A 26,208-nucleotide genomic window follows, 5' to 3' on the forward strand; every position below is an offset into this window, starting at 1 on the left:
AAGCTTTGCATTGAGGCAACCTCAACCCAAGAGAGATGTATGGTAGAGAATGGGGGTTTTGGGGTGGGAGGTGTGTTATTGCTTGCACATCTCCAAAAGCGGAGGGATTGGGTTGTAAGCCCTTCTGCGGACTTTCGGGGAAGTTCTAGTTCTTCTTTGTGAGGCTGCTTTAATGAATTGACTGTTTTCCTCTTTTGTAGATTCCACTGTCTGAAAGAGACCCAACTCCTCTGTCTCACCATGGTGGATGTGAAGTGTCTGAGTGACTATGAATTGCAGCATGAACTTAGTAAGCTCGGATTCTCACCTGGACCAATACTCCGTATGTATGAGGCAAACATCAGAGACTCATCGTTTATTACTTACAAACTACCTCCCAAGATTTAAAATTATTTACAGTGGAAGGGACATACGCAACTAAAAAACATTAAGATGGAAATAGAAAAAAAAAATTCCTAAAATGGAGGAAACCGTAAAGAGGGAAGGAGTGAGAAATACACCCAGCTTCTGTGCACAGGTTACTAAGTAGGGTGCCCGAGAGAAAGGATTGGTTTCTTCCAACAAGGAAAACCCAATTACTCTTGCTTCTATCACCCTGTTTGTGTACTTATTGTTCATATTCCCCGTAGATAGGAAGTGCAATATTTTGTCAGTCTTACTTTTGGATATAGCCAATGGAGACCTCACCTTAACTGCTTGTGGAAGGAAAGGAGTGCATTGAGTAGCTGTGGGTGGACCCAATTGTAAAGACCGTAATTAACCATGTAAGCTACAAGAATAAGGATCCCGTCGTGAAATACCAGGAGCGCAGTGAGATCGCCTGCAGGAGCGGCATAGCTTAATCCGTTCTCCACCTCCTTCTTCAGCTTCCACCAGAAAAGTGTATGAAAAAAAGTTAGTGCAGCTGTTGGCCTCACCTCCCTGTACACCGCCGGTGATGAATGGACCTGAGGGGCTGAACGGAGCTCAGGATGACGACGGCGGTGAAGGTACCATCAGAAGCTGTACTGTTAGATAACAACTGTGGGCTTATTCCGACTTGGTCTGGGATGCTCTATGCAGCTGGAAATGCTATGCAGGGTGACCTATGAATTGGCTTTATGGCCTGGAGAGTTGGCCCCTGGGCCGCAAAAGAAATCCATTATTCCATGGCCATGTTCACGCCAGCGACTCCACTGGGTGGAAAGGGGGGCGGTGGGGGAGGGGGAAGGACTGGTCCATTTGCAGGTCCTCTTATTAGGCAGAGCCAAATCTATGTTTGATTTCTAAAACCGGGAGTTCTGGGGAGACGAAGTGGCCGAGTGGTTAAGGCGATGGACTGCTAAAACCGGGAGTTCCTACAGGTTGTTTTCCACATCTCCTTTGAGGCCCCAAACTCTGCTTTGCCTCAGTCAATAAATGGGATGATTATTTTCTTCAGATTAAATGATTTCAAATCCATTCTGAAAGAGGAACCAAAGGGTACCTCCCAGAAATTCTATGCCTACTGCCCTCCTGGCTTCATGGGAGCTGACCACAGCTGGTCTCCTCCAAGCTCCAGGGTAGGTGCAGAGCTGTGGTCTCTGGGATCGGGGGGCGGGGAGGGGGCTTCTGTTCCACTAGCCCCTGCCCCCACGGGCACCATGCTCCTGTAGGGGCTGGGCTCAGAGATTCCTACAATCCATTCCAAGGCTGTTTCATTCAGTAAATATTTATTAGGAGTCCTCTAGGAGGCACAGTAAAATAACAGGAACTACCATGCCTGGAAGGCTCCCCCCTACCCCCCATGCACTTCTGGCCTAATGTGCAATATCTCATTTAACTCTCACAAGCTTTGAGCTGACGTTCCGATAGGCAGAGCGACCGACCCAAAAATCGAATAGCTAGGACGCGCCCCCAGAACGTGCCATGAAGAGCTTCAAGGTCCGTTGTCTCCGTCACCACTCCACGGCCAGCTCCTGGAACATTCCCAGGCACGGAGTGGGAATGCAGGATGTGTTTGCTGAAAGAGGCTGACCGAACTGAGATTTGAACCCAGGTCTGGTTCTCGTCATTGCGCTCTTGTCACCCCACGCCTTACGCTGCTCTCACCATCCCTGCTGTGAGGACGAACACGTTACCTTTTGGACTGTGTTTGACCTACCAAGAAATGGCAATTTCATACAGCTCAAGGGAGTAGTTGAACAAGTAAGATAAGTGCCTGGGGCCTTTTGAAAAGTCTGCTGGTGATGCCTGGCATTGCGGTAGCACAGTTCTGAGAGATTTCCCTAAGTCCTGTGGGGTCAGCCTCATTGGAAAGAGCAGCAGGCTTGGGGGACCAGACCCTACCAGCTCCTGAGTATACCCCAGGCCCTTTCTGCAAGGGGGTATGTTCAGAGTCCTGTCCCAGACCTGGGACTGTGGTTGTTTCCTGCCCTAGACAGGAGCTGAAGGGACCAGACCAGCCCTCTGATGAAATGGAGGGCCAGGCTGGAAGGTTCCAGAGAGGAAGGCTTGTGTCCTTACTGCTCACAGCTGCCCAGGATGGCGGGTCAGAGCTGCACAGCCAAGCTGTGGTGGTCCCAGACCAAGCTCTCCTGCTTCCCAGCGCACAACCCTCCACAGAGGGGCACGCATGCCCAGGCTGCGGAAAAATGGGTCCTTCCATTTGTATGCTTTGCCATTGCCTTACACACTGTGTCCACCTGATGCCAGACACGTGCAGGCAGTCAGGTCAGAGGTGAAAGCTCTGGGTCAGTCCCTCCCTTGTCATGCAATTCTGCGGTGTCAGTGGACAGTGCTTAGGTCAGGTGCGCAACGACTGCTTTCTCCGGGTCAGGTCTGAATCAGACATTTAAGTCTGCTCATTGGAGGAGCCTCAGAGACCCCGGTGCCATTAGAATGAAGGGGTTGCCACAGGACTGATAAAGTCCTGGGGAGAGTCACAGAAACACCTCGTCCTGGTGGGGGTGGTCACGGTGGGGAACTTGTGGCGGGGGCCAGTTCGGAGGCGAAGCAGTAGGTAACCCAGACAACGGGTGGATTTGATTTTTTTCCTCGTTTTCACTCATTGTTTTGGCACCGAGTGGACATAGCTTTTATGGTCGAACCTCTTCTCCAGCTTCCCGGATATTTCTGAGTCGGAGGGCTCCTTTAAAATCCCTCCAGCAGCTCTGCCCCGTGTGCGACAGTCATGATTGCTGCGAGTTTATCAAAATGCTCCTCCACAGGCTGAGGCCAAGGGTTGATGAACAACCACCTTTCCTGCCCCTGGCAGTGTCCCTGATGGTAAAGTCCTTTAGGGCAGGTCTGACCTTCCCGCCTCTGGGGGCTTCTTCCGACCTGGAAGGAGAAAGTCCTCCCGCCGACCTTGACATTCAGGGACTAGTGAGGCTTGCAGCTGGTTCAAAGGGGCAATAACTAGACTGAAAACAGCCTCCCAGAGGAGTGGCCAGCTGTGGGCTCCTGGAGTCATACAGACATGACGACCTTCCAATTAGGAGCCCTCCCTGTGTCCCCAGGGGAAGGCCCCAGCACTTTGAGCAAAGGCCACTGCAGAAACGCCCTTTGCCCTCAGTAGAGCAAAGTGAATTTTCTTCCCTGCATGAAATTCTTCTGTCCTACAATTGGGAGAATGCACCCCGATGAGTGGTGTTTATTTCCTTCTCATGGCCTGTTCTCCTTTTGTTTTCCATGATCCAGAGCTTAATGCCACTATCATTTTGAAAGGAAATATCATTCTCTCATCAGAAAAAAACAAGGGACCCAAAAAAGTATGTACAATTCTAATGCATGAATACTTTTACCCGTACTATATTAAACATAGGAAATAGCACTCCTCCTATGTATTAAGAAAGGAAATAGCAAAAGTGACTGCATTCTGTTCCAGCGGAAAAATCCTAGTTTACAATAGTTCACTGTAATGCAGGTTTCTGTTTTGTGAAACTATTGCCGTGTTCTGGCTCAAGACCCAGAGTTCACCATCCTCCTGTCCTTCCCTGAGTTTGTGGCTACCCTGCTTTGCCCTCGTCTGCCATTCCCCGCCCCCACTCTTGCCCCTCCCCCTTTCCCTGCCCCAGGGTCCACATTCGCAGGGAACCCTGGGCACAGTTCCAGACCCACCTTGAGCAGAGAATCAATGTGAGTTCCTGCTTCCTTCTCTCACTCTCTTTTTTTTAAAGGATTTTTTCTTATTTTTTTTTTTTATTTTTTATTTATTTGACAGAGAGAAATCACAACTAGGCAGAGAGGCCCGCAGAGAGAGAGGAGGAAGCCGACTCCCTGCAGAGCAGAGAGCCTGATGTGGGGCTCGATCCCAGGACCCTGGGATCATGACCTAAGCCGAAGGCAGAGCCTTAACCCACTGAGTCACTCAGGTGCCCCCTAAAGGATTTTTTTTTTAAAGATTTTATTTATTGGAGCGCCTTAATGGCTCAGTGGGTTAATGCCTCTGCTTTCGGCTCAGGTCATGATCCCAGGGTCCTGGGATCGAGCCCCATGGGCTCTCTGCTTAGCAGGGAGCCTGCTTCCCTTCCTCTCTCTCTGCCTGCCTCTCTGCCTACTTGTGATCTCTGTCTGTCAAATAAATAAAATCTTTTAAAAAAAAAGATTTTATTTGTTTATTTGACAGAAAGAGAGCACAAACAGACAGAATGGCAGGCAGAGGGACAGAGAGAAGCAGGCTCCCCACCAAGCAAGGGGCCTGATGGGGTCCAGTCCCAGGACCCTGGGATTACGACCTGAGCCAAAGGTAGCCGCTTAACCGACTGAGCCACCCAAGCATCCCCCTGCTTCCCGTCTCTTTTCCAGACACTGAGCTCTGGCTTCTACCCTCAATGCCGTGTTGAAGCTCATGGCTAAGCGTGTGAAGGTCAGAGGTTTTGTCATGAGGCCTCACTGGCTTAGAGTCCTTCTTCCCCGGGCTTCGTTCTGGGGCTTCAGGGAAGTCACTTAACAGATGGCAACTCCTCATGCGGCTTGATAGCTGGATCTACTTCATAGCGTGGGGCGAAGGGAAAGCTCTAGAATGAGGCACATAATTAGTTCACATAATGAACTCCAAGATGCCAACCCCAAGGATTTTTCCAGTCTTCTGACCCCTGTCCCTCTGTATTTAGAGACACCTGTCTCTTTCCATTTTGAGGACACAGTGGTGGCTTGGTTCCTAGTTCTGCCCTTCTGACAGTTTCCATTCTGACTGTCTTCAGGCCCCTCAGTGAGATCTGTCTCAGCCCCCCTCTCCTCCTGCTCTGCATCATTTCCATTGCCTACCTCCTTCCCTTTACCTCCTGTGCTCTTTCCACACAGAAGCCTCCACACGGGCTCTGTCCGCCAAGGCAGAGGCCTTCACATCCAGCCACCTCCCGGAGAGCTCCTTCCTTTCCTTTCCTCTTCTTTCTTTCCCTCCTCCCCTCTTTCCTGAATTCATGCAGCAAATGTTACTTATAATTGTGAACATTTCATAGATTACACAAAGTGTATTTATTCCTCTCTCCAGGGTGAGTTCTACCTCCCAGCTCCTCCCACAGAGGGCATCCAGGACCATGCTCATTTTCACTCACCCCAAACCTGCATTTGTGGCCTCTGTTCACCTTGATGCTCTCACCACCTTCCGGCGGTCCAGGCTCAAGGTCTCAGAGTTATTTTGGAACACCCATTGCCCCTCACATATAAAGAATTGCCAGTGGATTTAAATTATGATTTTTAAAAAATCCATCCCTCCTGGGGTGCCTGGGTGGCTCAGTGGGTTAAGCCTCTGCCTTCGGCTCAGGTTATGATCTCAGGGTCCTGGGATCGAGGCCCACATCGGGCACTCTGCTCAGTGGGAAGCCTGCTACCCCCTCTCTCTCTGTCTGCCTCTCTGCCTACTTGTACTCTCTGTCAAATAAATAAATAAAATCTTAAAAAAAAATCCATCCCTCCTTTTTGCTCTCCTAGCTTGTATCCATATTACTTTTTTTTTTTTTTTTTTTAAGTAGGCTAGGCTCCATGCTGGGCATAGAGCCCAACGAAGGCTTGAACTCATGACACTGAGATCAAGTCTGACGCTTAACTGACTGAGCCACCCAGGTGCCCCCATATTACTCGTTTTATTTTTTATTGGAACAATTGTAATATCCTCCTAACTGACCTCCGCCTCTAACGTTCCCCGATTCCATCTGAGATGTATGAGCAGGGTTGAACCGTGTCATTCACTGGTCTGGAAACAAGGTGCAAACTTGCCATGCAGCACAAAGAGACCCCAGTATCTCCACATCCTCCTATAAATTCTTCCCAGCTTTCCCACCCCTCTCACTTCCTCCCCATGTGCTTTTGCCTCAACTGTTCCTTATGCCTGGCATTTTTTTCAGCCTCCACCTCCGCACTCCATCCCCTGCCCATTTTTCTTCTGGTTAAAATCTTGAGATTGTTTAAGGACTCGACTCCAAGGCCAGGCCTGTGCCTTCCCTTAAAATTGCCATCCATGCCCTTCAACAGCTGTCACGGGCCCTGGCACAGAGTAGGAGCCCAGAGCTCATCCCGGCGCATCTACCAAACAGCTCTAGCGACAAACAGGTTCGTTTGCTAGCATAGCCCAGTACTGGGTACTCCTCGCTGAGTTTCAGTAAATGAGAAGGAAACGTGAAGTACACGTTCCTGTAGCTTTGGTTTCCCATTTGGAAAGAATTCGAATCTGATGAAGTAATTCTGATAGCTTATCAAACATTCTAAAAGAATTTTTTAAATCTTCCAAATGGCTCATCAGAGGGATCCTTCCCATTCAGAAAACCTCCTGTTGGCAGAACGCCCCTTTGTCTAGTTCCTGCACAGAACAGAGGGGAGAAAAAAACCAACCTGAGTATTTGCAGTGCATGGGGCCCTTTGGTCTTTGCCTTCCGTAAACCCAAAATAAAACCACATCAATACTTTGAATTGGCAAGAGAACTCAATAGAAAGTTTGTGAGGTCCCAAATGTTTGGATCTGAAGGATATTTAGAAGCCATTCTGATTCTCAGAAGGGCCTCAAGACATCTGTTCAACTTTAAATTCTGAAGTAAATGTAAATAAGCATTTAAATTTCCATGTAAAAGGTGGTAAAAAGTGTGTTTATGGAGTCCCTTGTCTAACACTGTAGACTTCAACGACATAAGAGCAGTGGTGTGTACCTAACTGTCCTGTGAGTAGCTGGAGAGGCAGAATTTGCGCTGCTTTGAAACACCAACGAGCACCTGTCTCTCTCTTATCCTAGTAGGGTTTCCAGCGGATACAAACCACTTTGAGATTTGGCTTACGTCTGTTTCCAGACGCTTTGTAACCCCGCACATGCCTGTGTTTTATCCGACCACATACACAGCCCCCTGCTTTGGAGATTCAGACCCCTCAGAAAGTCAGGCCAATGTATTTTTTTAAAAGATTTTATTTATTTATTTGACAAAGAGAGACCACAAGTAGGCAGAGAAGCAGGCAGAGAGAGAGGAGGAAGCAGATTCCCTGCTGAAGAGAGCCTGATGCGCTCTCCATCCCAGGACCCTGGGATCATGACCTGAGCCGAAGGCAGAGGCTTAACCCACTGAGCCACCCAGGCGCCCCCCAATGTGTTTTTTTAATTGGGGATTTTTTTCATCACATGAACTTGGGGCACAGCGGGTGCCTCCCGTGATGGAGAAAGCAGGAAAGCCAGTGTGCGTAATGCAGGCTCTAAGTCCCGCCCACCAAAGAGGGCGAAAATGGGATTTGGGATGCTGGGGAAACAAAATGATCTGCCACATCAGGCTGCCTAGAGTGGCCTCGGAGTAAGGTGACCCTGTCATTTACACCCCGCACTGGATGCTTTTGAGACGAAAGGGGCCACTTCTAGAAGGGACGCCGGAATAACGAGAATCCAGCAGGACAGTCCTGGCAAACCGGGGCATCTGGGTACCCTGGGCTTAGGAGTGGTTCCACGGGTGGGGGTGTCTGCGCGTGTACTCCCAACTCTGGACAGCTGCTTGTCCAGCCCCCAGAGGGCTGCTGGGCCCGGGAGCTGGGTGCTCCGCAGCGCTCCTGGCCCCTTCCGTGTCTCCTTGTTCCCTCCCAGACACGCATGCTCAGTGCTGCCGGAATCCCGGTTCACTGTTCTCCCAGCGCAGAAAACCCTTCGCTCAATCTTGCCACCTATGCTACCCATTCCACTGGGAGCTTCTAAAAATGAGTTCATGGGTCTGGGCCTCGCGGTCTGCCCTTTTAGCCCTCCCCGACTCCCACCCTCTGCCTAAGAGCTTTGGCTTCGGGTTGTAAAACTCGGGGCACGGAAACCTACAGTCTTTGAATCCTCTGCATTGGACCCAGTGCCAGGCCTACGGGGAGAGGGGGAGGGAGCTACTCAGTCTTTGAGCTACTCAGTCTTTGTTGGCTGAACCCAAGGAAACCTTTTCCTTATATTGGTGTGGACGATCTCCCTTTCTCTGAGTTCCCATTCTTTACCATCTCTTCTGTCTCTTAGACATACCTTAACGTTTTCTCCTGAGGCACAATGCTCAGGGCCCTGTGAATTGATGACCACCCAGGGAATGGTTGCAACAGATTTTCCACCCCTGGGTCTCACCCTGTGAATTAACAGCTAATTACCTATACGGGGCATTGTGCTAGAACTTTCTGAGGAAGAAAATGGGTGCGCAAGGAGCCATGGTTCTTGCCCTGGAGGAGCTTAAAAACGAGCTCTGGAAACAAAGAATGCATGTATTAAAAATCTGGACTCTAGAGCCAGACTGCCTGGGTTCAAAGCCCAGCTCTGCCACTGACCTGGACAAGACAACTGACCTCCCTATCTTCATTTCGTCATCTATAAATCAGGCTCATAAATGGTCTCAACATCATAGAGCGTTGCGAGGATGAAGTTAAAATATGCGAAACAGAGTAGAGATGCCACACCGTAAGAGCCACATAGGTAAAATAATAACTAGCTAGTATTATCATCAGTGCGATCATAGAAAAAGCATGATATTTAATTACAAAATAAAGCAAACTACTTAGTGGAAAATAATATGATGACAACTGAACGTCAGTATTAAACTCCTAAGTGCTACAGAGAAGGGTTTATCAGCGTGCCCACAGGTATATTTATCCAATTAAATATACAGATGTAATTAAAGATTGTTCTCTATATCAGTGCTGTGTGAATGGGGCAGATCAACCTTTTAAAAAAAAAAAGTCATATGTGTCCTCCTAGTATATAAGGATGCCCTCTTAATCTATGCTAAATCCTTCCCCTGCTTTTTGAAACATTGAAAAATAATTTGTTTATTTACTTATTTATTTTTGAAAGATTTTATTTATTTATTTGACAGAGAGAGAGAACACAAGTAGGCAGAGAGGCAGGCAGAGTGAGAGAGAGAAACAGGCTCCCTGCAGAGCAGAGAGCCCAATGTGGGGCTCGATCCCAGGACCCTGAAATCATGACCTGAGCCGAAGGCAGAGGCTTAACCCACTGAGCCACCCAGGCGCCCCCAAATAATTTATTTTTGAAAGAACTTCAAACTGAGGGACAGTGGCAAGATTGGCATAAAGAAATCCTAGATTGCTCTCCCCCAGATTATCCCGGGGTTAGCTTTTACCGCCTTCACTCTGTGTGCGTGTGCACGCACGTACATGTACGTGTCCACGCACACGCCCTGCCATTGTGTCTTTGAACCTTTCGAGGGCCCACTGTAGACAGGAAGTCTCTCAGCTCCCCTGCACGTCTTCTGCTATCCCCAAAGGACACCATCCTCCATAACCACCATGTGGTGCTCCGAAGAGAGACATTTGCATGGATTCAGTGCTGTCGTCTAATAATCAGACCCCATTCAGATGTCACCAATTGTCCCCAAAATGCCTTCCTGCTTTCTGGTCCATGACCAGTCCAGGGACACGCTTTGTCTCTCAGCAGCCTTCTTCAATCTCTCCCTGTCATCCTTAGCCTTGACTGTTTTAGAAAGTACAGGCCTTTCATTCTGTCTGATTTTTCCTTTTGACTGTTCACAGAGGCTTTGCATTCTGGGCAGAAATTCCTCAGACGGGGTGCTGTGCTCTTCTCAGAGCATCACACCAGGGAACAATGTCATCCTGTCCCACTGCCGGTGACGGCAACCTAAATCACCTGGGAAAGTTGGCGTCTGTCAGATTTCTCCATAAAACCGTCATTCTCCCCTTTGTAACCGATCCGGCTTTTGTGGGGAATTATTCTGAAATGATACCAACATAGTGTTCCTCATCAAACCTCATCCATTGTCCCCAGCTCCCGTGGATGACTGCCTGATTCCACCTCCATTATGATGATGGCCCATTAAGATTTGTTATGTCTAGGGGCACCTGGCTGGTTCAGTTGGTAAAACATGTGACTCTTGTCCTCAGGGTTGTGAGTTCAAGCCCCATGGCAGGCAGAGAGATTACTCAAAAATAAATAAATAAATAAATAAATAAATAAATAAAAATAAGGATAAAAAGATTTTCTATTTCTATCCTTCCTTCTGTATTTTTTTAAAGATTTTATTTATTTATTTGACAGACAGAGATCACAAGCAGGCAGAGAGGCAGGCAGAGAGAGAAAGGGAAGCAGGCTCCCCGCTGAGCAGAGAGCCCGATGCGGGGCTTGATCCTAGGACCCCGGGATCATGACCTGAGCAGAAGGCAGAGGTTTTAACTCACTCAGCCACCCAGGCGCCCCCCTTCTGTATTTTTTAGTTGATATTCTACCATAAAGAAGAGCTCCCCTTCTCATTCATTCATTCGTGTATATTAGCAGGGGCTTGTTGATTCCTTTTGACCCGGTAGGTTGTATTCATTGATATCATTTTAATGCTCAAGATTGTTTCATTTTGGCCTGTGGGAGCCCCCTTCAAAACGTGTACTGTGTCCTTTCAACATGTCCTCATTATTCCTTGAGGATTTTCTTAATTTCCGGCACAAGAAGTTTCAGACCCTTCTTGTGCTTTCCCTGCCCTGGGAGCCTTGGTTCCTTTCATTGCAGGGTAGTATTAGGAAACCAAAATCTAGGCATTTAGGGAGCTCACTGCTCCTGGGGAGTCGTGGCTTCCAGGCCCTCTCAGTGAATAGAGCTAAAAAATAAATGTACACATACACCTAAACATCTGTAACGATTTTGTCTCTCTCTCTACATAAAGTTAAAAGCCATGAGTCCATGTTGATCTCCGGTTCCGATCCAATATTTCAATGTTCCTTCTACCCTTTCCCCTTCCTACCACAGTGAGAAACCTGGCTTCTGTTATCCCCAATATATTTTGGGTCAATTGTAAAATTTTTGCCAGTGTAACAAGTCTCCTACCGTAACAGCTACTGCCTCTTCTACAAAACTCCCATGACCCCCTCCTCTGCCACTGGACATGCCAACCCCTCCACGTGGCTATTCTCTCACCATCCCTCTTCCTTGGACACAGGGTACACTAATGCCTTTGTGCTGTCCCTTCCTCTCATTCTTCAACCACGAGGGGCCCCAATATTCCCCTTCATATACACAGCCCCCTGCCCTCTATCTCTTTGGCCTCTGGACATGCTGACCCTCAGCACCCATGTCCCCTCTTCCCATACTGACTCCCAGGGGAAGGAAAGGAAGGGAAGGAAAGCTTCATGTCTCTTTTTTTTTTTTTAAAGATTTTATTTATTTATTTGACAGAGAGAAAGAGAGAGATCACAAGTAGAGGCAGGCAGAGAGAGGGGGAAGCAGGCTCCCTGCTGAGCAGGGAGCCTGATGTGGGGCTCCATCCCAGGACCCTGAGATCATGACCTGAGCCGAAGGCAGAAGCTTAATCCACTGAGCCACAGAGGCGCCCCTCATGTCTCTTTTTTGCTTCCGATTCTGAGGTCTGTTTCCATATCTTTGTGCCAAAACTTTAATAGGATTTTTACTCTCCTATTACTGATGATAAGTTACCATGTTGGCCTGTAATTAGCATGTGCCTTGACTACCCCGAATGCTGCCCTCGGGAGGCCCGATGTGCCAAGGGAGTATGTGTTAAAGACTACTTAAGTATGCAGTTTGAGCTGAGTTGCATGAAAAGGTTTTAGGAGACCCCATGTTAAACATCCCTGTAACCGTTTCTTAATCAATTGAAAAACACCCTTATTCCCAGTAGTAGTTGTCTATTCCACTTGGGTCAAAGTGAAAAGTAAATTACATATTCTATAACTACTTAATAAGCCCTCTCTTCTTACCTGTAACGTGCTAATGGGAGCTAAATACTGTCTTTACACGGAATGTAATTCAACATTCTCCCTACAAAAATACTAACCTCCTGGCAGATATACTTAAATATGCTTAATGATCAATATGTCTTTATCTTATTGATGACATGCTGATTCTTTCTGTGTAATAGAACCCAGTTTTTGAAATACAAGCGCAGCAGGAAGAGATAGTGAAACCAAACTCTGATTACAGTGATAACATGTTAATAAAGATAAAATTATTTCCGTAAAACTGAATTTAGAGTAGCGGTGTTCTCTTCCTGCAGAAAAAGATGAATTTATTTAGAAAATTCAGCTTCTCCTTTTCACCCCGGAATATTACCTGACTTTGGCTAATTTATCCTCTGCATTACAGGTCTATGGTTCTGTGTATCAATTTAGGGAGAGGAGTTTCCCCATTCTACCTCCTATACGAGAACCCCAGGTTATTTTGCTCTCTTGGGACCTGTTAAGGTTTTTGTAAGCACCAGACCCTGTTCATCACCATTCATAAGTTCAGGCGTGGTTTTTTGGTCATTATTGATCATGGAATTTCCTATTTGAAAGGCTTTTTGAAGGAGGCTCTGTGGCCTCTTTCAGATGAAGGATGAGGAAATAGGCCAACAGGGATTATGACTCACCCAAGACCACAGGGAGAGGTAGCAGAAGAATCAGAAATAGATTCCCAGCCTCCTAATTTCCATTCTATTGCCCTTTCCTTTAGATCAGGCTGCCAGAAGGGGAGGAAGGACAACCAGGCACCTGAGTAGTGAAACAGCTCCCCCCAGTGTCTCTTTCCATGATATCACAGAAGGCTTCCTGGACAGGAGTTCACCTGTGGAAGCGGGGGCTTCTGGAGTCTGGAGATTGCTTTGTAATGAGAGCCCTTAGGAGGCACTCTTCCGTGCTCCTTCCATTCACACGCAGAAGGCCTGGTACAGAAATGAGCACTGTTCAAATGCGCTGACATATATGCAGACGGGCAGCTGGAATTTGCCCAAGGGGACAGAAAAAAAATTCAAACCTGAAAATATTTTTGACGTTTTATGATGATAGATCTTAGGCATCTAAAAAAGGTATAAAGAGTTTTATAATGATCAGTTAGATTCCCACCCCAGAGATTAAAAAATAAATCAGTTCTGTTGACGACCAGTGGAGCCCTTCTTGATCTATTCCTTCCTCTTCCTTCCCCGCAAGGTAACCATTATCCAGAATTTGCTACTTTTCCTTTCCTTTTTTTTTTTTTTTTAAGATTTTATGTATTTATTTGACAGAGAGAAACACAGCGAGAGAGGGAATACAAGCAGGGGGAGTGAGAGAGGGAGAAGCAGGCTTCCCACTATGCAGGGAGCCTGATATGGGGCTCGATCCCATGACGCTGGGATCATGACCTGAGCCGAAGGCAGAGGCTTAACCCACTGAGCCACCCAGACGCCCCGACTTTTCCTTTCCTTTATAGTACCCACAGACTTTAGTTTCTCCTGATTTTAGGTTTTATTTAAATGACATCATCATAGGGCACCTGGGTGGCTCAGTTGATCAGGAGTCCCACTCTTGATTTAGGCTCAGGTCATGATCTCAGGATCATGAGATCGAGCCCCGAGTCACGCTCCACACCAGGCGTGGAGCCTGCTTGGGATTCTCTGTCTCTTTCCCTCTGCCCCTCCCCCCCTTTCTCTCACTCAGTCACTCAATAAATAAATAACACCACCATATAAATATTTTCTATAACTTCCAATTATCATTCAGCATTATGCCATGCGCTTCTTCCAATATTTATAGTGCTGGTTCATTCATTTGTACTGCTATATAGTTATTGTAAAACTATATTATCCATCCTTATTTATTGGCCATTTGGATTGTTTCCAGGTTTTTCTAATACAAGCAGTGGTGCTACAAACATTGTGATATGTGACTCATTGTATACATGTGCAAGAATTTTTTTCTGATTGAATGAATACACCTAGGAGTGAAATTATGGGATAACCAGGGACACTGACCTCTTCAACTTTAGAGATATGTTAAATAACACTACAAAGTGACTTGCATCATTTTCCTTTCCTACCAGCAATATATGAAGAGCTCGGTCATTCTTTTTTTTTTTTTTTTTAAGATTTTTATTTATTTATTTGACAGATAGAGATCACAAGTAGGGAGAGAGGCAGGCAGAGAGAGAGAGGGAAGCACAGAGAGCCTGATGCGGGGCTTGATCCCAGGACCCCAGGATCATGACCTGAGCCGAAGGCAGAGGCTTTAACCCACTGAGCCACCCAGGCGCCCCAGAGCTCAGTCATTCTTAATCTTCTTCAAAATTTCATATCGCCATACTTAATGTTTATCAAAGTAGTGGGTATAAGATTGTATTTCATTATAATGATAATTTGCTTATTATTGCTTATAAGGTTGAGCATCTTACATGTTTTTGATCACTTGTGTTTTCTCATCTATGAAGTGCCGGTTCGTGTCTTTTGCCCATTTTTCTATTAGGTTATCTTTTTCTTGTTAAGGTACAAGATCTCTTTGTATATTTTGGATACTAATCCTTTGTCAGTCATAAGTGTAGCCCGTATCTTCTAGTAGTCTGGGCTTATCTCTTTTTTTTTTTTTTATAGGAGTTTTGGGTTCACAGCAAAATTGAAAGGAAGGTGCAGAGATTTCTCATCTACTCCCTGCTCCCATACATGCATAGTCTTCCTTTTTACCATCCCTCACCTGGGCCCTGTTTTTTCACTCTTTCCTCAGTGCCTTAAAAAAAAAAAGTAATGAAAAAAATAATTTCAACTTACAAAAAGTTTCTAATAAATAATTCTTCTATGGTCTTCACCCAGTTTACTGGTTTTTAACATTTTGCCATATTTGTTTTATCATTTTATCTATTCTTTTCTTGGACTAAATTGTAAACATCATGATCTTTTATGCCATCCCCAAAACTTCGGTGTGTATTTCCTTAGACTGAAGACATAAAGATATTCACATTACAGTGACAAGAATCAGAAATTTTTCTTTTTTTCTAAAGATTTTATTTATTTATTCGAGAGTGAGCATGAGCGAGAGAGCACAAGCAGAGGGAGCAGGCAGAGGGAAGGGGGAGAAGCAGACTCCCCACTAAGCGGGGAGCCCGATGCTACTATGATGCTACGGGGCTCCATCCCAGGACCCTGGGATCATAACCTGAGCCGAAGGCAGGTGCTTAACCGACTGAGCCACCCAGGTGCCCCAGAAATTTTTCTACTAAGATTAAATTGACATAAAATTTACTACTTTAAAGTGCATAATTCACTGACATTTGGGGGCATTCATAGTGCTGTGAAACCATCACCTCTATCTAGTTTCAAAAGGTTTTTATGACCTCAGAATAAAACTCAGTACTCGCTAAGCAGGTCCTTCCCAACAGCTTCTTGGCTACTACCAACATGCTTTCTGTCTCAGTGGGTTTCCTTCTTCTAGGTATTTCATATGAACGGAATAGTCCGTCTGTGACATTTTGCAACTGGCTTCTTTCACCCACCTAACGGTTTGCAAGGTTCATCCACATCACAGCCTGCAGTCGTATCAGCGCTTGAGGGAATAACGTTCCACTACATGAATAGACCACAGTCTGCCTCCTCATTCATCTGTTGATGGACCTTTAGGTCGTTTCCACCTCTTCCACCTCTTGGGAAAAGTGATACTGGAAAAATTCAAGGACAAGAATTTGAATTTCCATTCAAATTCCGTTTTCAGTTCTTTCAGATATACACCTAGGAGTGGAATTGCTGGGTCATGTGGTATTTCTGTGCTTAACGTTTTTAGTAGTGGCTAAACCAATTTCCACATTAGCTGCAGCATTTTACATTCACACTAATATCTGCGGACCCAGGGTTCCCGTACCCTTGACAGCACTTGTCGTTCGATGCCAGCTTGTTTTTAGTGGCCATCCTGGAGGATGTGAAATGGTATCTCAGTGAGTTTGGATTTGCATTTTCCTAATGACTAATTATTTGAGCATCTTTTCACGTGCTTATTGGCCATTCATATATCTTCTTCGGAGAAATGTCTAGTCCAGCCCTTTGTCTGTTTTTTAATTAAGTTGCTTGTCTTTTTATTGTTGTTATAAGAGTTCCTATATATTCTGAAAGCCAGACTGTTATCAGAGAAAAGATTTGCAAATATTTTTTCTCATTCTGTGGGTTGCCCTTTTACTTTCTTGGTGATGTCTCAAAGGTCTTCAGAAGTTTGATTATGATGTGTATTTGGTATAGACTTCTTTGTGTCTGTTCTGTCCTCAGAAATTCACTGAGTTTCTTGAATCTGTACATTTATGTCTTTGGCCAAATTTGGGACATTTTCAGCCATTATTTCTTCAAATATCTTTTTCAGCCTGACCTCATTCTCCTCTCCTTCAGGGACTCTGACGACACAAATGCTCGGTCGACTATAGTAATCCCCCTAGACTCTGTTTCTCTGTTTTTTTGTGCTGTTATTTCTTTTCCTGTTTTCTCTCTGTGTTTTGTTGTGGGTGATTTATACAGTTCTATCTTCATGTAGACTGGTTCTTTCCTCTGTGTTCTCCATTCTTCTGTCAAGCCCATGTAGTGAGTTTTTAATTTCGGTGGTTGCATTTTTTTTTTCACTTCTAAATTTGCATGGGGCTCTTCTGTATATATATTCTACTTGTCTGCAGGGAGTTAATTTTTTTTTGTTACAAAACGTTTCATATTGCTCATATTGCCTGTGAAAAGCATTTTACGGTGGTCGCTTTAAAATCCTGGTCAGATAATTCCAACATCTGGGTCATCTCCATTGGCTGATGTTTATGAGACTCCGGATCTCAGTTAAATCTTCTGTTTCAGCCTCCTCAGACTCCACACTGTGGGGAAGGGGGGGAAGGGGGCTGCAGCCCTTTGCTGTCAGGTGGGGATAGAAGTCCAGGTCCCCCTCTGGGCCTCCAGTGCTACCCTGGTCTGCGTGTGGGGCGCCTTGTTGCTGGGCTGCTGTTGGCGGGGGGGTCTCCTGCGTGGCCTCCATTGACTCCACCCCTGTGCGGAGGGGGAGGATTTAACACCTGGGGCTGGTGGTCCAAGGTTCCGCCCTGCACCTTGGCTGGTGGGGACGGGCTGGGCTCTGTGGCTGGGGTACGACAGTGATTGTCAAAAAGTCTTCCATCATGCTTGGTTGCCCCTTTCTCCTTTGTCCTTTGGCTTTTCGGGGGGCTTTTTCCATTTGCACCCATTATGGTTTTCAGGTTGTCCTTCTCCAGCACCCATTATGGTTTTCAGGTTGTTCTTCTCCAGCACTCCCTCTGGGGGTAAAAGCACAACCCAGGACATTCACCATGTGTCATTCCTGGGTGCCAAGGTCCCTAGTTCCTCTGCTTCTCTCCACCTTTCAGTGTCCCCTTATATTTGCTTTATAGCTAATGTCCAGGGTTTGGAGCAATACTCAGTAGAAGAAATTGAGAGAAGCGTGTCTATCCCATCTTGTTCCCAATCCCATTTCTGAAGTCTGTCCTTTTTCTTCCGACCTGCACTGTTAGCTTTTGTCCTATTATCAAATTTCCATACATACATGGTTGTTTCAAAATGTACCCAGGATTTGTTTGAATCACGTATGGTAAGGGGACAGACGTGGAGAGAACTGCCACTGAATGAGTTCGTGGCACGCAGGGCCACGTGGGGAAGTACCAGGGTCAATGGATGCGGGTGGTGGGGGGGGCAGGGGGCGGTGAGAGAAGGGTATGGGCACCGAATTCATCGTGGTTTTTGTAGGAAGAAATTGGTCAGGCAAGGCAAGCATTTTAGGATTGGCTAGTTTTAAGAATTTCATTGGACTCCAGGCCACAGGACTGGTTCCTAATTGGCCAGTATCCGGCCCTGGGCTGAATTACAGCAGGGAAGTATTGGCTTGGTGTATGAGAGGCAAAGGGAGGTAGTTGGGGACATGGGTTTGGGGTTGGTTGACTTGCCTATGAAAGGCTTGCTCACATGCCTTCTCTCTAGGATTAGCAAGACTCAAGATGTCAAAGCATCATAAACCACAGATAACAAAAGCCCTGATTAATTCAACAGGGTTTCTGTTCTGGTCAGTTTGTCTGGCCTGTGTCAACAGCAGAATGTTTTAATTACTTTAACAAGCCCCCATCCTCCTTGTTGTTTTAAAATAGCTTCTCTATTTGACTTGTCCTTTTGTCCTTCCATGTAGATTTTAGAATAAGCTTATCAAGTTCCATGAAAAATTCGGACTGGAATTTTGATTGAAATTTTATTGACTTTCTGAATTAATTTGGAAAGAGCGAAATCTTTACTCTGTTTGCTGACTCTTCCTGTTCATGTTCTTTACATTAATTTAAATTTTCTTTAACGTCCTTCAGTAAGATTTTATATTTTTCTCAGTGTAGATCATGTTCATCTTATGTTAGATTTAGCAGGTAGCTGTGTTAGGTTTTTAATTTTTGTTGCTCTTGGGGATATCTTTTAAAAATTATGTTTAAATGGTTTGTTGCTAGTATATAGAAATAGAATTGACTTTTGCATATTGATCTTATAACAATGACCCTCTGCAATTATAATAATTTTTTTGTAGATTTTTTTTTAGTGCAGTTTGTATATCTTTGTTTGTTTGTTTGTTTGTTTTACTGGACTGGCTAAGTCTCCTTTGTTACAGCATTAAATAAGAATGGTAATAAGAATTCTTTCCTTGGGGGGCACCTGGGTGGCTCAGTGGGTTAAAGCCTCTGCCTTTGGCTCAGGTCATGATCCCAGGGTCCTGGGATTGAGCCCCGCATGGAGCTCTCCACTCAGCGGGAAGCCTGCTTCTCTTCTCTCTCTCTCTCTGCCTGCCTCTCTGCCTACTTGTGATCTCTGTCTGTTAAATAAATAAATAAATAAATCTTTAAAAAAAAAAGAATTCTTTCCTTGGTTCTGATTTTAAAGGAAATACATTTGGCATTTTGCCTTTGAGATGATTTTTGGTGTAAGTATTGGAAGACACTTTTTGTCAAGTTAAAGAAGTTCCTGTTCTATTCCTGGTTTGCTAGAAGAGTCCCTTTCAAAAAACAAACAAACCAGGAATCGGTGACGATCATGTTTTCAACCTTTCTTTTGTTAATGTGGTACAGATTATTTTAGAAGGCTTTTAATTAATTCAAAATCATGACTTAGGTTAACAGAGCGCAATGTTGAAAATGAGAGCTTTATTAAATCAGGGCTGAGGTAAAAACAATGAAGTAAAAGTCTGAAATTACTGTAGGATCTGTTATTAATGGAATCATTTTTAGTCAATAAAGGACTTTGAGGTTAACTCAATATTAAAGAGCTCTAAATCAAAAGTTTTTTCCTGCCTGGGAGCAGGTTCACAACGGCCAGTTTGTCAAGCTATTGGTAAAAATGTCTGGTTCTATAGCATAAGCTGTTTTTGAAAAACTGCACCCATGAACTAGCGTGATTGGAAAGTGTAACACGTTGTAGTTAGGAAAGGGTTTCATCCCCGACCCCTGGAACAGCACTGCCTCCTGACTGACGCCCCAGAGGCCAGCAGTAAGATTTCCTGGGTAAGGGGCGCCTGGGGGGCTCGGTCGGTTGAGCATCTGCCTTTCAGCTCAGGTCATGATCTCAGGGTCCTGTGATCGAGTCCCGCACTGGGCTCCTCGCTCAACTCCTCGTCTGCTTCTTCCTCTGCCTGCCTCTCCCCCTGCTTGTGCTCACTCCCTCTCACTCACTCTGACAAATGAATAAATAAAATCTTAAAAAGAAGTAGTAGTAATAGTAGTAATAGTCGTCGTCGTCCTGGGAGAGTAAGAGAAAGGAGTGGGGAAGAAGTTGGCACAGTTTGGCACGGTGCCCAACACCCCCTCTCTTGATTGCCTGTAACTGCAGCGGTCAGACTATGACATCTCTGGGTAGGTTTGGGGGTCTACCTTGTCAAATACATGTCTCGTGGATATGCAAACATACTTCTATTTCCTCATGCCCCAAAATGAATTGTTTCAAGTCAAGTAGATCATTTTCAAAAATCAAATACATTGTTTGGTGAGTAAGGATTGGATGAGAAAACATCTTGTTCGTCTGGTTCTGGATACTAGCCCAGGGTTTTGTAGTTCCCCATAATACAGTAGGACATGATATCTCATACACACTCCGCTTGCGGAGTCCATGGATATACTAAGTAAGCCAGAATTAGCACAAAATTAGTTTATCTTGAAAAATCTTCCTTAAAAAAAGAACAATTCATCGAAGATAATTAAAAAGAAATCAGATGGCTACAAGTGTCATTTCTATGGGAAATGAATTAATGATTTGATCATTTATTAGTAAGAACAGTTTTTTTTTTAAGATTTTATTTATTTTGACAGAGAGAGATCACAAGTAGGCAGAGAGGCAGTCAGAGAGAGAGAGAGGGAAGCAGGCTCCCTGCCGAGCAGAGAGCCCGATGTGGGACTCGATCCCAGGACCCCGAGATCATGACCTGAGCCGAAGGCAGCGGCTTAACCCACTGAGCCACCCAGGCGCCTCAAGAACAGTTTTTAGAAACATGTTCTGCTCTGTTTTTCATGACGAGTTTCCCCAATAGAATAATTACAAAACAAGAACACAAAGCACTGAGTCCGGAATATGGGGCTTCGATTACAGTTGTGCTTTCTCCTAATTGTGTAGCCCGGGCAAATAGTTTCACTCCCATAAACCTCAATTTTCTCATTTATAAAATGGCCACTACATGAGGGCGTCTGGGTGGCTCAGCCATTAAGGATCTGTCTTCGGCTCAGGTCTTGATCCCAGGGTCTCGGGATTGAGCCCTGAACTGGGTTTCCTGCAGGAAGCCTGCTTCTCCCTCTCCCACTCCCCCTGCTTGTGTTCCCTCTCTCGCTGTCTCTCTCTGTCAAATAAATAAATACAATGTTTAAAATAAAACAAGATAAAATAAAATGGCCACTGCAGAGTTATTAGAAAGAATATGTGGCTGGGGGCGTGTTGAATGCCCAAGACAACAGATGCTAAGAGCATGATATTTCTAATTCTCTTCTAGTAAAGCTTCATTATCCACCTTCTGCAGGATAGCAGAGTGAGCATGAGCAGGGGCTCTGAGACTACACCACCTGGGTTGACTCCTGGCTCTGCCTTCTCACCAGCTGTGTGGCCAAGGGCACGGCATTTAAACTCTCCATGCCTCGGTTTTGTCGTCTGTGAAATGGGCGCCATAAAAGCACCTTCCTCACAGGATGGTATTGAGAATTAAATGGATTCATTTTTGTAAGATGCTTAGAGTGGTGCTTGGCACACAGGAAATAACTACATAGACGTCAGGATTATATTTAGACACTCGTTTATCGAATTGGCATATCTCAGGATTATTACATCTGTCACTACAGCTGTGATCAATAACATGTGGATGGGTGACATTTTCTGACTCGAGTGCCAGGGGGTTAATGAAGAGGGTAGGGAAGCTGAGGCGGCCACAACCTTAGCTGTGAGTGCTTTGAAAACAGCCAGCTTTCTTTTCTTTTCTTTTCTTTTCTTTCTTTCTTTCTTTTTTTTCCAAATTCTAGCTCTGGTCATAAGGAGAAAGGAGCATTACACTCCCCCAGGGGGGCGATTTCATCCTCACTAAACTATTGCTTTAATGAACACCAATATTTTTTAGTTCCGTTGCAAATGGCATTTATAGTGAAAACCGTATTTTAACAACATTAAAGGGCTTTTTTTTTAATGAAAAATGAATCAACTCTAAACACACCAGCTGACACAAAAACGGTTTCATTGTTTCTATTTCCCTCTAGTTGTTGTTTATGGGCACCGCGTGGTGTAAGTTTAGCCAGTTGTCATCACTGTGCGGGTACAATGCTCTACTCTGTTTGCCATGATCAATAACTCTGACTTTATAGTCATTATTATTATTGATGGCTGAACAGTCAAGTTGATAAGCCATTATTACTCCTTTTTTGAGAACCCAAATGTCCGCATTTCACATGCTATAGGGGAACTCTACGTGTGAATGATAGTCAAGGACAGAAATGACAAAAGGAAAGGCAATCAAAGACCTAAACCTCCTGTGGCAGGAGGGAAGAGAAGAGAGGGAGTATTGGATCGCCTAAGAGCTGTGAAATCCTATAATTTGATTTTGCAGAAGACTTCTACCCCCAATGTTTTGTTGAACAGACCTATTTTTACATGTGGGAGAATTTCAAAGAAGTTGCATGTGATGGGTACGTGGAGGCTCATTATCCTGTTGTCTACTTTTGTGTCTGCTTGAAACTTTCTGTAATTAAAAAGGTTGAAAAAAAATGTGCTTATAAACGATTTTTCCTACACCCTTGGAAATAGTTTGAAGCGTCTCTCGGTAAGCAAACCACCACTAGCCCACGTGGATCCTTGAGAATTTTCAAGGACCGTTTTCTGCAAGTGTCCCCCTCTTCTGGGAAATCGTAGGGGTGTGCACGTGTGTAGCGTCTGCGCTGGGCTGCTTTCTCGATATGGCCTTCCTGTGCTGGGCATAGCTTCCCATCATCAGCAGAGGCCTGGCTTGGGTATCACTAAGCAATTGTTAAGAACATCTTTGGGGCGCCTGGGTGGCTCAGTGGGTTAAAGCCTCTGCCTTCAGCTCAGGTCATGATCCCAGGGTCCTGGGATCAAGCCCCACGTTGGGCTCTCTGTTCAGCGGGGAGCCCGCTTCCCTTCCTCTCTCTGTTTGCCTCTCTGCCTATTTGTGATCTCTGTCTGTCAAAAAAAAAAAAAAAAAGAACATCTTCTTTAAGAAGGCCAGGCAAGAGGGTAGAGGTGGGAGGTGGAGGCCGTAGCTGCTTGGGCATCCATGGCCAGAACCGGGAAGGGGGTGACCAGTTGTAAATGATGGTACAGCAAGCCATGCTCTCTCCCCAGCCCACCTTGGGCTGAGACCATCGGTCCTGCAGACACAACACACCTGACCTGGGCATTGCAGATGTTTTTGAGGATGATGAGGCCCGTACCATAACCATGAGTGGACAGTCAGCTAAACTAGACATATGAGGAAAAACAGCAACATGCAACTAATAATAATGACCAGAATCATAATCATTATTGCTAACATGCATTGAATGCTGACTATGGGCCAGGAGATGTTTTAATCATTTTGCATATATATATATTTTTTTCTTTTTAGACTTTATTTCAGAGAGAAAGAGGAGAGAGAGAGCACACATGAGCAAGGGGAGGGGTAGAGGGAGAAGCACACTCCCTACTATGCAGGGAGCCCAATGCCGGGCTTGATCCCAGGACCCTGGGATCATGACCTGAGCTGAAGGCAGTTGCTTAACTGGTTGAGCCACCCAGGGGCCCCTTACTTTGCATATGGTAAGTCGCTCCATCTTCACAACTCTATTTCACAGGGAGGAAACAAAGGCATAGAGAGCTGTACCTTTTCACTTTATTGGAAAAATAACAAAATGAAAGAAAGTTTTGGGAAAAGAACAGAAAATGTGATTGTCCTGAATTCTATACCTTTTATAGGACAGCATTTTCATTTTCTGAAATTACTTTCCAGTTTTGTTTTTTTTTTTAAGATTTTATTTATTTATTTGACAGAGAGAGACATAGAGAGAGAGAGATGAACACAAGTGGGTTGGGGGTGGGGATGGGGGTGGGGAGTTGGAGAAGGAGAGGCAGCTTCCACTGAGCAGGGAGCCTGATGTGGAGATCAATCCCAGGACTCTGGGATCATGACCTGGGCCCAAAGCCAGATGCTTAATGATTGAGCCACCCACGCACCCCATACTTTCCAGTTTTTGTCCATGGCCAACTTTTCATTTTATTTTTATTTTTAATTAATTTATTTAATTTTTAAAAAGAGTTTTTTATTTCTTGAGAGTGAGAGAGAGAGAGCACGTGCACATGAGTGTGCAAATTGGGGTGGGGGTGGGTGCCGAGGGAACGGGACAGGGAATCCTCAAGCAGATTCCCCGCTGAGCATGGAGCCTCACGCCAGGCTCGCTCTCATGACCCTGAGACCATGACCTGAACCAAAACCAAGGGTTGGTCGCTCAACTGACTGAGCAATAACATTATTCTTTATATACAAATGATGCCTGCTCATAAAAAAAAAAAAAAAAAAGCTCCAAGCAATAAGGCACAAAGAAGAGCAAAATAAAGAGTTCGTTACCAGAGTGTCTATTGTTAATGCGTGAGTCACTGCAGTAAAATATTACTCCATGGCATGGGAATGTTTTTGCTAATTATTGAGTAAAGGCAAACTGGAAGTTTGTGTTCTGAGGTGGCTAAAGACCTGATGTACCAGAAAGATCTATCAGTCCTCAGAGTATATGGCTTTTTCTAGAATAAAAAAATAAATAAAGTCCTTTGTACCAGACCTGGGAAAAAATAAATTCTTTCTTTCTATTCATTAGAGACTCGAGACTTCCATCACCAAACCAAAAGCCCTAGATATCAACTGCCTGGCTTATAAGCATTCTGAGGGAATAAGGTAATGCTTTTCTTAGCGTGTGAGAGGATATTGTTGTCTTATACAACTCCTGGGGACAAATTTGTTATTCAAATTTCTGTGAAGGGCTTGAGGCTGAAAAGAATCTGTTGAGAAAGAAAAGATTCATAGTATCTCATCATTTCTTTTTCTTTTTTAAGTTTTGATGTATTTGTCAGAGAGGGAGAGAAAGAGAGCACAAGCAGGGAAACAGCAGGCGGAGGGAGAAGCAGGCTTCCCGCTGAGCAAGGAGCCCAATGTGGGGCTCGATCCCAGGACCCCAGGATCATGACCTGAGCCGAAGGCAGACACCTGAGCCGAAGGCAGACACTTAATCCACTGAGCCACCCAGGCATCCCCGTATCTCATCATTTCAAAACTGAAAGGACTTTGCATGAACTATCTACTTCACCACTTAAGTTTGGAGATAAGGAAATAGGCCGGAGAGGCTGGATACCGAAAGTCACCACAAACTGAGACCAGAATCCATGTGTCTTGATCTGTAGTCTTTGAAGTCATGTATTCCTATTTATGTCCTGGAAAATAGGGAGAGGGGGGAAAAAAAAGGAGCAGGTATTTGAAATAAGAGCGCAAGACAGGCCATTTTATTTGTTGTTCGGGAAGAAAAGTCTTCCAGAAAATTCTAGAACTTCTGAATAAAGTTAGGCAGATTTCCGGGATTAGACAAGTGGGTCCATACATAGACTCTCACGAAGAGATTTCAGAATGTACCAACTTGTCCTTTTAAATCAACATTAGCAGATTTCGAAAGCACTTTCCATCCTACCCCTGAGGGGCAGTCCTTACACACACATGTGAAGAGAGAAAGGAGAGAGCGTGGGTTATGGCATCCCCCATCCACCTGTACCCGTTTCCAGTGGGGTCTGACGGGTCTGCGGGTCCCTGCGGCAGGCCTTGGGCCAACATAGGGAGACATTGTGCAAGCGGGTGGTACTACTAAAAAATGCCTTTGGGGGTTTTAGGGATCTCACATCCCTGTGATACCTCATTAGTCTCCCTTGTTGAAATCAGCATAGATTTTAAACAAACAGAGGGCTGCTCGCTAAATTTTAGCCCCACGACGGTTGCTCCCTTGGGGCCCAAGGCCCACATACGTTAAAGGGGTGCTCAAGTCATAGCTGTCCACAGCCCTAAGAACCACTAATGTTTTCACAGGTTACCCATGAGAGCATCAAACACCAGATGCAGAGGACAGAGCACCCAAGAGACAGACGACTGCCCCGTGAACCGGAGTTTTGAGTACAGGAACCTAGAAATTCTTCCCATGGGCTTGAAGCTCGCTGTGCTTGGCATCTTCATCATTGTCGTCTTTGTCTACATAACGGTGGAAAGGAAGCCGTTCTTTGGCTAAGTGCTTTAGGAACAGAGCAGTGAGGGAGCAGCTGAGCGCGGCTCGAAGCCCTCCAGCTGCCGGAAAGAACAGAAAGACTGCTCCAACGGGGGACGCCCAGCCCCACAGCCAGGTCCCTTTCCACTGTGCAGCTGCTCTCACAAATCCGTACCCAGGATCAGGATTTCGAAGCCGAAGGGGCCTTACGCGCTGTCTAGTTCATCACTCGTGTTTCAGGATAACGAACTAGGCCAGGGAGGTAGAGGACAATGCCGAAAGTCGAAATGAATGAAACC

The 26,208-nt window shown here is 45.4% G+C and overlaps 1 protein-coding gene across 1 annotated transcript; it reads left to right on the plus strand.

Annotated features, from left to right (window-relative positions):
- Positions 1 to 212: 212 nt before the first annotated feature.
- LEMD1 (LEM domain containing 1) lies at positions 213 to 25,933 on the plus strand. Its single transcript, XM_045981936.1, has 6 exons — positions 213 to 322; positions 867 to 989; positions 3,661 to 3,731; positions 6,436 to 6,513; positions 24,488 to 24,564; positions 25,738 to 25,933. Exons 1-6 carry the CDS (start codon positions 241 to 243, stop codon positions 25,931 to 25,933), a joined length of 627 nt encoding a protein of 208 aa, XP_045837892.1. The 5' UTR covers positions 213 to 240.
- The last annotated feature ends 275 nt before the right edge of the window (positions 25,934 to 26,208 follow it).

Source organism: Meles meles, chromosome 17, assembly GCF_922984935.1.
Source record: "Meles meles chromosome 17, mMelMel3.1 paternal haplotype, whole genome shotgun sequence".
NCBI lineage: Eukaryota > Metazoa > Chordata > Mammalia > Carnivora > Mustelidae > Meles > Meles meles.

Excerpts from the sequence above, each read along its gene's own strand:
- LEMD1 (XM_045981936.1), top strand. The coding sequence starts at position 241 with ATGGTGGATGTGAAGTGTCTGAGTGACTATGAATTGCAGCATGAACTT. Across the intron at positions 990-3,660 it reads GGATGACGACGGCGGTGAAG|AGCTTAATGCCACTATCATT; the intron begins GTACCATCAGAA and ends TCCATGATCCAG. Across the intron at positions 24,565-25,737 it reads AAGCATTCTGAGGGAATAAG|GTTACCCATGAGAGCATCAA; the intron begins GTAATGCTTTTC and ends ATGTTTTCACAG.